Source organism: Oryx dammah, unplaced genomic scaffold (genome assembly GCF_014754425.2).
Source record: "Oryx dammah isolate SB20612 unplaced genomic scaffold, SCBI_Odam_1.1 HiC_scaffold_11232, whole genome shotgun sequence".
Taxonomy (NCBI): domain Eukaryota; kingdom Metazoa; phylum Chordata; class Mammalia; order Artiodactyla; family Bovidae; genus Oryx; species Oryx dammah.
Genome location: NW_024080625.1, coordinates 219796 through 229831, shown reverse-complemented (window position 1 = coordinate 229831; position 10036 = coordinate 219796). Strand labels below are relative to the sequence as shown.

Sequence of the window (10036 nt, the reverse complement as noted above, 5' to 3'; positions counted from 1 at the left end):
CACCCCACCCCCAAGTCAAAGATGGGGAAACTTGAAGATCCACGCTTTTTCTTTCCAGAGAAGGAAACAGGCCCACCCCACCCCCCCAAAGCCAAGGTTGGAGCCCACGACATTGAAATGAGGGGATCTTGCATCCCACTTCCATCCCAGCATTGAGGCGGGAGGACACCGCAGACTATTCTCCTGGTGGGGAGGCCCTCACCCCCATCCTTTTTTGCTCCTGGTTCTCTCTCGCGCCAAAGTCAGCGAGATACAGCAGACTTGGGGTTCCTGAGGGATTCTCAGGTCTCCGGCTTGGATCTAGATGTATTACCCCTGACTGGCTGGCCTGGAGGCGGGGCAGTGAGGCAAACTTAAGGGGAGAGCCTCTCTCTGCAGCCTGTACCCTGGTGTCTCTGCCTTAGGCAAATTGGAAATGAAGCCATCCAAGGCAGTCTTGAACGGCAATGGAGTAGGGAGAGAGGACTGCAGCCTGAGGTAAGGGAGGAGTCACTCTCCCATTTGTGTGGGTGCGAAGCGGGGAGCGAGGGCTTTTTGCTTTTATAGGCCCCCCCCACCCCGCCCCGCCTCGCCCTGGGCTGCTTTGACCCAGCATTTAGACAAGGTGAATCTGGGGCTCCGCCCAACACCTCCCGCCCGCAAGCGGCAGCGCCACCTGGTGGTCGTCCTGTAGTAATGTAGGCGCTCTTGCAGTGGGCGCTGCGCCAGCCGGGTTGAGCTTGGGGAGACGGAATACGCCAGAAAAACCTAAAATGAAGTTTACCGGAGAGGGCAGGCGAGAGAAGCCCCAGCCTGAAAGGTGATCCCTAAGGGGCGAGGGAGGGCCCTGGGGAGGAGGGGCCTGGCCAGGACGGCCCAACTTCCGTGACACAGCAAACGCTGAAAGACAAAGTCCACTTGGATGAATGAGAGGGGCCATTTTGACTGTGGTCAAAGGAAATGTCTGATCTGGGAGCCGAGGTACCCAGGTACAGCTGCTCACCCTGGGACTAGCGGGTACTGACTGGTGGGCCTGAGCCCCACAATAATGGAGGGACTTTACAAGTTTTTCCTGGAAGGCGGTGGTTGAAATGTGAGGTGCCTGGGTCCAGGTCAAAATGTAGCTTTCTAGAGCTGGAAAGAACCCAGGACCTCTTTCAAGTTTGTCTTTTGTCAAGATTTCTTGGCCTGGAGAGATGGGAGGCTGGAGAAGGGCTAAAATCTCTGCCAGGGGTCTGTGGGCAGCCACAGTCCGAGTTGAGGTGGGGCGGGGTTGTATGGTAGGGGACTTTAAAAGTTGTACAGGAACTTTCCAGGGATAGTGTATTCATGTTTATTCACTCACCCCCACCCACAAACCACGAGTCCTTCCAGGAGGTAGGTGGCCTGAGGGGAGGTCTGCAGTTTAAGTTTACCCTTTGTTGTCCCTGTGCTGAGTTCTCATTTACTCAACCAAAAGCACTTATAACTTTCTTCTCTAAATTTGGAGTCACTGTGGTTGTAAAGAACAGAGGTGAGATTCTAGACCTAAGGATATGGGAGAGCTACAATTTCAGGGACACTCAGGAAGAGCTGGACTTGACTAATATTGGAAGGAGAACTGTGTTGGGGCCTGGATATAATCTTATGACTGTTTTTTCCCATGTCTTAGGGTCTTAGGATAACTCTGGGGCCATGACTGCCATGATTCTCACAGACGACTCCAGATTTCTGCATTCTAGGCAACGGCAGGTGCCACTGGACTTACTGTGAGACCCTTTTCCTAGAGAATGGCCAAGGGCCTCCTGCTGACTTACGCCCTCTGGGCTGTAGGGGGCCCTGCTGGTCTCCACCACCTATACCTGGGACGGGACAGCCATGCACTGCTCTGGATGCTTACCTTGGGGGGGGGTGGTCTAGGCTGGCTCTGGGAATTCTGGATGCTCCCAAGCTTTGTTGCTCAGGCCAACAGAGCCCAGGAGCAGAGGCAGGGCTCAGGAAGGGGGACACCCCCCCTAAGTCTCATTCGCTTTGTTGCCCAGATGATAGTGGGCATGTATTTTGGCCTTGTGGCTCTCATTAGCCTTTCCTTCATGGCCAGCTTCTATATTGTGGGCCTGCCACTGGCAGTTGGCTTAGGGGTCTTGCTGGTGGCTGCCATTGGCAACCAGACATCAGACCTAAAGAACACTCTAGGGGCAGCATTTCTTACTTCACCTATCTTCTATGGCCGCCCCATAGCCATCCTGCCCATCAGCTTGGCTGCCAGCCTCACAGCCCAGAAGCATCGCCGCTACAAACCTTCAGCTGGGTCAGAGACGCTCAGCGTGCGGCTCTACCGCCTGGGCTTGGCTTACCTTGCTTTCACAGGCCCGATAGTGTTCAGTGCCCTCTGCAACACAGCTGTCACCCTCAGCTATGTGGCAGATACCCTTGGCTCCTTCCTGAGTTGGTTCAGCTTCTTCCCCCTCTTTGGGTGCCTTTTGGAGTCTGTCCTCCTTCTGCCTTTCCAAGCCTGGAAGCTGCTGGTCGGAGATCATGGCATCAGCAGCAGCTACTTCCAAGAGTGGGAGAAGCTCTATGAGTTTGTTCACAGTTTTCAGGAGGAGAAGCGTCAGCTGGCTCTCCAGGTAAGGTCTCTCCCCTCTTGTTGCTGTCTGAGATGGGTCTAGGAGTTAGGCTCAGTCTCACTGGAGCTGGTGTGGAGGTACTGTTTTCATGTCTGCTGGGTACAGACCCCAGAAGGGTATCCTGGCTTCTTTGGGCTTCTGTGTGCAATGGATGAAGGTTCAGAGACTCTAATAAGGAGTGGGCAAAGATATATGTATATTATTTTCTTTTTACTGAGGTATAATATGTATATAAAGTACACTAATTTTATGTAGATACCTATGTAACCACCACTCAGATGAAGGTATGGAATATTTCCACGATTAAGAAGGTTCCTTTGGGACTTCCCTGTCAGTCCAGTCATTAAGACTGAGCTCCCATTGCGGGGATCATGGGTTTGATCCCTGGGCAGGGAACTAAGATCCTGTATGCTGCACAGTGCAGCCAAAAAGCAAAACAAAACAAAAAAGAAGATTCCCTCATGCCCCTTCCCAATCTATACTCCTTTCCTGGGAAAGAATCTGTATTCAGACATCTATTACCATAGATAATTTTGCCCATTCTTGGGCTTCATATAAATGGGATCATCCAGTGTATATGCTCTTTTGTGTCTGAGTTCTTTCATTCAACATTATGTTTGTGAAATTTACTCATACACGGGATTATAAATTGTTTTCATAGTTGTTTGATGTCCTATTGTGTGACTATACCACAGTTTATCTATCCATTCTATTGTCAGTGAACATTTGGATTGTTTTCAGTTTGGGGCTGTTCTGAATAAAGCTGCTGCAAACACTCTTGTACATGTCTTTGTTGGACATATATGCTTATTTCGCATATATGTAAGGAGGAGACCTTGTCAAGGATGCCAAGTTCCAGGTTGGAAAACGGGCATCTGTGATTAAAAGCAAATCCTGGTTCTTGCCATGAGATCTAGAACTTGTCTATGTTTCAGAAGGTTGGAATTCTAATCTGAGGCTCTCTGCCTTTCCTGCCAGCAGTGGAAGCCAATTCCAGCCTGCTTTAGGAAGGTAGCAAGGAGAGGCCCAGGAGCCCAGACAACTTATGAGGTTCTAATTTGTTAGCTTCTGTTTCCCTAAGGTTTTTGGTCTCTCAGAGGGGGCAACAAATGAAGAAATACATGGCAGATTCCGGGAGCTAGTGAAGACCTGGCACCCTGACCACAATCGGCACCAAATGGAGGAAGCTCAGAGCCACTTCCTGGAGATCCAGGCTGCATATGAAGTCCTGAGGCAGCCCAGGAAGCCCAGGGGATCCTGGAGGTGGGAAGAAACTTCCCTTTGAGGTTGGACTGGCAGAGCTGGATTGCTTGTCCCAGCATACCTTTGCCCAGTGAGGCATCCCATCAGTGTGAAAAAAACTGTCATTGGCAGTGTGTGCTCATTTGCTCGGTCATGTCTGATGCTTTGTGACCCTATGGACTGTAGCCTGCCAGGCTTCTCTGTCCACGGGATTTCCCAGGCAAGATTATTGGAGTGGGTTGCCATTTCCTTCTCCAATCACTTGCAGTAGAGATGAGAAAACCTTAAAGAGGTGAGAAAACTTTTGTGATTTTGAATTTCTGAATTATTGGCTATTGTAGTCCTGACTTTTTTCTTAATCCACATAGTGAAATGAAAGACATATTATAAAACCAATAAAATATCTTTTAGAGACTAGACCACATGATTTCACCTCTGGTATATTGATAGATCATGGAGGAGGTTACTTAACTTTCTTTTTTTAATGTACAAACCACCAAGTGAGGTGATTGAAGGAAAATATAAGGGTTCTAATATTTCACAAGATGTCCTGTGGCAAAAGGGATTTGATCTATTCTGTGGACTACCAAGGTGTAAGACTGGGGTTAAGTTTGAAAAGGCTGGAATTCTAGTCTTTTCAGGAAAATATTTTAATTCCGCTTATAGGAGAACTTTTTAGAAGTTGCACTTTTCCAAAGAAGGAACAAGCTGCTGTGAGGTAGGGGATAATCCCCCCATCACAGACCCTTCTACTTGGAATATTGTGGTGAACCTTCAAACTTTACACAAGTGGTTGGACTGGCTGAATTGTCAGAGGTCTTCTTGAAACTTGGAATTTGATTCTGAGCTATACACCCTGCTCCCTAGTCATTTACGGTCTGGTAGGGGATGATAACACAGGTACACATATCAAAGTCCTCCTTGTTCTGTGTTTTGAACTGTGTCCTGAGAGGTGGAAATAGAATGTGTTAGAAACTTGCAGAAGGGATAGATGATACTGTTTTATGGGGACTCATGGGAAAATTCATAATTTTGTATTTCATATGGAAATGGCAACCCACTGCAGTACTCTTGCCTGGAAAATTCCATGGACCGAGGAGCCTGGTAGGCTACAGTCCATGGGGTCGCAAAGAGTCAGACATGACTAAGCGACTTCACTTTCACTTTCATGCCTTTGTGGGGACTTTGGGGAAACCCTAGGGAACCAACAGCTTGAGCATCTCAAGGGGGCCTTATCTCATTCCCAGTTGTAGAAGGAACAGTCCAGGATGCCTCAGTTTGAAGAGGAAGACTGGAGATCAGGAACATGATAGTAAAATTATGTACCTTTTCTCCAGCTTTCTTTATTTGTGTGTACCACACTTACACTTTCCTTTATCTGAAAGTTAACTCTGAGTAGTGTATGTGTTTTTAAAAAGCAGAATTACTTTGGCTTGTATTCTCTACTGATTAAAAAAATGGCCCAATCAATTGAGAGGAATGAAATTTATAGATGTTTTTTCTTTGCATCCATATATATAAAATATGAATTTATGAATTCATAAATTTATGAATTCAGTGAATTTATGTACTACAATTTTAAGACCAAATTTAACTTTCATATCTTTTTCTTTTACTTGTTTGTTTTTTGAGGTCGGAATTGCTTTTTTTGGGGGTGAGCTCGGCAGGCCTGCTGTGGTCAGGTCAGTGTTCTTCCCTCTGAGGCAGTCAAAGCCTGCTGCCTCCTCCTGCCACCCACCTGAGTTAGTGGAACATGCAAAGCTCAGAGGAGCCGCCAGGGCCCGGGGGCGATGGAACAGGAGCGGGTGGCACCAGCTGGGCTGCCTCAGTCAGCACGGACCACCCAGGAGGCATCCTGAGCCCACATGGGGGCTGAGGCTCCCTGGGAGAGGCAGGCAGGCAGGCAGCACCCCAGAGTCGGGGGCCCACAGGCCTCGGGGGGCACCAGGCTCATAGTAAGCAGAGGTCTGCAGGATCCTAGCCATACTTGGCCAGCACGAAAGAGAGCTGGGCAGTGATGAGCCTTTCACCAGAAGGGTCTGTCTCCTACCCTAGGTCTGGGTCCTTGGGGCCTGGGGGACACAGAAGGCACTTACTAGGGAGCTGAGGCTGGAAGGCTGAAGCCAGAGGCCTGGCTGGGTCTGCTAGGGGACCTCATCTTCCCTGAGGAAGGAACTTCCTGAGCAGCCTAGGTGAAGCAGCATGGCCTGCAAATCAGGGGTTGGTCCTGGAGACCGGAGAGTAGCTAGTCCGGAAGGGCGGGGCGGGGCGGGGCGAACCTTTCCCAGACTGATCCTTGGGAAGATGGGAGGGCTAAACTGTTTAATTTACTCAAATGTTTCATCATATCAAGTTATTCTTCTGTTTTTGTCAGTATTTTTTATTTAAGTGTAGTTAATTTACAATGTCACACTTTTTAAAATGAATTATTTCTTTTTGGCTACGCTGTGTCTTCATTGCCGTGAGAGGGCTTTGTCTAGTTGCGGTGCTTGGGCTTCTCATTGCGGTGGCTTCTCTTGTTGCAGGGTACTGGCTGTAGGCATGTGGGCTCTAGAATTCGGGCTCAGTAGTTGTGACTCACAGGGCTAAGTTGCCCTGAGGCATGTGGAACCTTCACAGACTAGGTATTGAACCCGTGTCCTTAACCACTGGACCCCCAGGGAAGTCCTGTCACGCCTTTTTAAAGTGGCCCAAAAATTAATGTACGTATTTTCTTTGAAAAACGCAATTTTTCAAGTTATCACATGGAATTTTAATAAGCCATTTTCATAAGCTATGAGTAATTTATTAACATGATATATATTACTACATCTGTAAAATGTAAATATATTAAAAATAGTCTATAAGGAAAAAGAAACACAAGAGTGATTGGGGTTTACTTGATTTGGAAAATTATTTTACCATTCTCAAATTTTCTTATGCGTTTTTGTTACAAAAATATATTTCAGTTTATTTAAATGAGAGCTATTTATGAGCAGTTTCTATTTTTCCCACAGGAGCAATGCTACAATAAATATCTTTAAACGTGTACTGGGACTTCCCTGGTAGTCCAGTGGTTGAGAATCTGCCTGGCAGTGCAGGGCACATGGATTTGATCCTTGGTCCAGGAAGATCCCACACACCTCAGGGCACCTAAGCCTGTTTGTCGCAACTACTGAGTCCATACTCCCTTTAGGAAAGAAGCCTGTGCACCACAACTAGAGAATAGTTCCTGCTGGCCACAACTAGAGAAAGCCCAAGCACAGCAAGGAAGACCCGGCCCAGCGAAAATAAGTAAATAAACAAACATGTATGCTGGTGCTTTTTGTTTTTCTGAGGCTAGATTCCAATAAGTGATAAAGTAGGATCAAGCAGAATATATGTTTTAATACCTTGATTGCTGTTATATCAGGTTACTTTTGGAAAAGACTAACAATCTACACTTTTACCAGCAGTACAAGTAGTCCTTTCTTTGTTACTGGTATGTACTGTTACCTCTTTGCAATTTTTTGCTAAGATAATGGGTGAGAGATAGTATCCGATGACTTCAATTTGCCTTTCTGTGACTTCTAGTGAAGTTCAGTATCTTTGCACAACATTTTAAAAAATTTGTTTTGTTTTGTTTGTTTTAATTCTGGCTGTGCTGCCACTGCAATGAGAAGCCCTTGTACTGCAACAGAGTAGCCCCTGCTGGCTGCAACTATTAATAGTAGAAACCCACCTGCAGCCAAAAATAAATAAAAAGAATCTTTCCCTCTTAGTGGGAAATACTATTTGGTTAAACCATCTTTAGATTTCATCTTTGCTCTTGTCCTAGCCTGTGAGCAGGTACTGAAATTGAGTGCTTGCCAGAATCAGGCTACCTACCTACCCCCAGTGGACATTTAGATACTCATGTTTCTAATGGTGTAGCCAGCCATTTTTTGAAAATAAAGAAATGGCACAAGTCACATGAATTTGGAACCTCTGGAAGAAAATTCTGCTTTGCCACCAACCTAGAATATTATAATCACTAAGACTTTTTTGAGAATGTACTTCCTAAAGACCCTGACATAGTGAAAATCAGCTGAAAATAGAAATTCACTATGAAATAATTATTTTTAAAAAACTAACTAAGATATTAGCAGGTGAGAGATCTTCTTTTTCTCTGAGTTGATGTAAATGAAATCCAATGATGTTGTATTCTTCCACTCCTACAAGAAGAAGTGTACAGAACCTTTAAAAAGCTGGAAGCAAACTGAGAAAGCCTCTCCCCCAAGTACTCATCTGGTGCAGTGCAGGGTCTAGAGATGACCCAGAGATGACCATCTTCCCAGAGATGACCATTCTGGCTTCTGAATTAATTGGAAATCCCGTACGTGTCCCACCTTTTGGGCATCCTTAATTGCTGTTCTTTTTTTAAATTTTTATTTATTTTTTAATTGAAGGATAATTGCTTTATAGAATTGTGTTGTTTTCTGCTAAACATCAACATGAATCAGCCATAAGTATTTTGTTGTTCTTTTATTGCACTGAAATTTGCTTCCCTGAAATTTCTTTCTAGATTTCCCATTTCTTGTTACAAAAAACAAAAGCCTTTAAGAAACCTTTATATATATATATATATATATATATATATATATATATTTTATTCACTTATTTGGCTGTACCAGGTCTTAGTTGCAGCATGCAAACTCTTAGTGGCAGCATGTGGGATCTAGTTCCCCAACCAGGGATCAAACCTGGGGCCCCCTGCATTGGAAGTGAGGAGTCTTAACCATTAGACCACCAGGGAAGTCCCGGAAACTCTTTCTTGATAAGAACTTGCCCTTCCCTTCATATCCCTCTAAATTTTCCCTTTTCTAGATTAAACATTGTCTTGTTTAAGGATGTGCTGTAGTTTGATAGAAAGAGGATGGATGGAGAAGTGAAAAGATGGGGTTTTCCTTCTGCCTCTTGCCTGACCAGCCTGCTGACTTAGAATGAGCCACTTTACCATTCTGGGCCTCAGTTTTTTCTTTGTTAGGTGAGGAAATTGAATTTAGATAACCTTTAAGATTGCTTTCCACACTAGATTCTGGGTTTCTTAACTGTTTGGATGAAGCTTGTGTTAAATAGTTTGGTTTGACATCTCGCTGCCCTCTTGTGGACACTGTCTTGGGAAAAAAATAAAATATTTACTTGCTCAAAGAACAATATCATGGCCACCCCCCAACCAAAAATTCACGTGTATCAAACTGTCTGTTTTCATTTATTCATGTTCTCTTTTAGTCCTCATCCATAAATGTACATATCATATCAGGGATATAATCTTATAGTCTTTCCCTTCCCTAAATCATAGGCATTGATGTATATTACTAGGAAGATGTTATATGTATATATATATATATATTTTTACTGAGCTATAATTCACATACCATAAAATTTACCCTTTTAAAGTATACAATTTAGTGAATTTTAGTATATTTATAAGGTTGTAAAGTCATCAACACTAACTCCAGACCATTTTAAACCACCCTAAAATGGAATCCCTTAACTATTACAATTCTCTCCTCTCACCAGACCCTGGCAACTACTAATCTACTTTCTGTCTCTATAGGTTTGCCTATTCTGGACCTTTTAAGTAAATAGAATCATACAATGTTTCCTTTTGTATCTGGCTTATTTCACTTAGTATAATATTTTCAGGATTCATCTATGTTGCAGCATGCATTATTATTATTCTATGTTTTTAATTTTTTTCAAATAGCATAATTATACTTTAATGCTATGTAATATTCCCTTCTTGGGAGACATTTAAGATATATATATATATATTTGCTGATACATATTTGTTGTTATAAAGAATGCTGCATCAATATTTTCATGTTTCTAATTCATCTCGTCTCTTGAATTATTTCAGAATAAATTCCCATGGGTGGGATTACTGGGTCAAAGGGTATGAACATTTTTATGACTGTTGTCAATATTGCTCTTAAATTGTGGTGCCAAGAACCAGATGCAATTCTCAGATGTGTTCAGACAGAACAAGGTACTGTGGAGCTATTAAGTTCTCAAGGTCTGGACAATATATCATCCTTTATATCAAGCAGTCTAAGAATTTATTAGCTTTTTTGGAGGGGGGTGGTTTCTCATGGAGCTTATAGCCAACTAAGGCCCTTAGGTCTTTTCCTAGGCACTGTGTCTTCAAGCTGAGTTTTCATCTACTCTGGGACTTAGGAGGCTTTTGAGGACTCCCTGGCTGGAAT

At 44.3% G+C, this 10036-nt stretch overlaps 1 protein-coding gene and 1 non-coding gene across 2 annotated transcripts; one reads left to right on the top strand and one right to left on the bottom strand.

The window, feature by feature from the left end:
* The first annotated feature begins 865 nt into the window (after positions 1-865).
* Positions 866-4811, top strand: LOC120861350 (dnaJ homolog subfamily C member 22). Its single transcript, XM_040236998.1, has 3 exons — positions 866-968; positions 1631-2588; positions 3670-4811. Exons 2-3 carry the CDS (start codon positions 1749-1751, stop codon positions 3871-3873), a joined length of 1044 nt encoding a protein of 347 aa, XP_040092932.1. The 5' UTR covers positions 866-968; positions 1631-1748; the 3' UTR covers positions 3874-4811.
* Positions 4812-8509: 3698 nt separating this feature from the next.
* TRNAG-UCC lies at positions 8510-8583 on the bottom strand. The gene has a single exon. It is a non-coding gene; the product is annotated as a tRNA-Gly (tRNA).
* Between the last annotated feature and the right edge of the window lie 1453 nt (positions 8584-10036).

Bases quoted from the DNA above. Each gene is read 5' to 3' on its own strand.
- LOC120861350 (XM_040236998.1), top strand. From the start codon at position 1,749: ATGGCCAAGGGCCTCCTGCTGACTTACGCCCTCTGGGCTGTAGGGGGC. The intron at 2,589-3,669 runs GTAAGGTCTCTC...TGTTTCCCTAAG, and splicing joins AGCGTCAGCTGGCTCTCCAG to GTTTTTGGTCTCTCAGAGGG.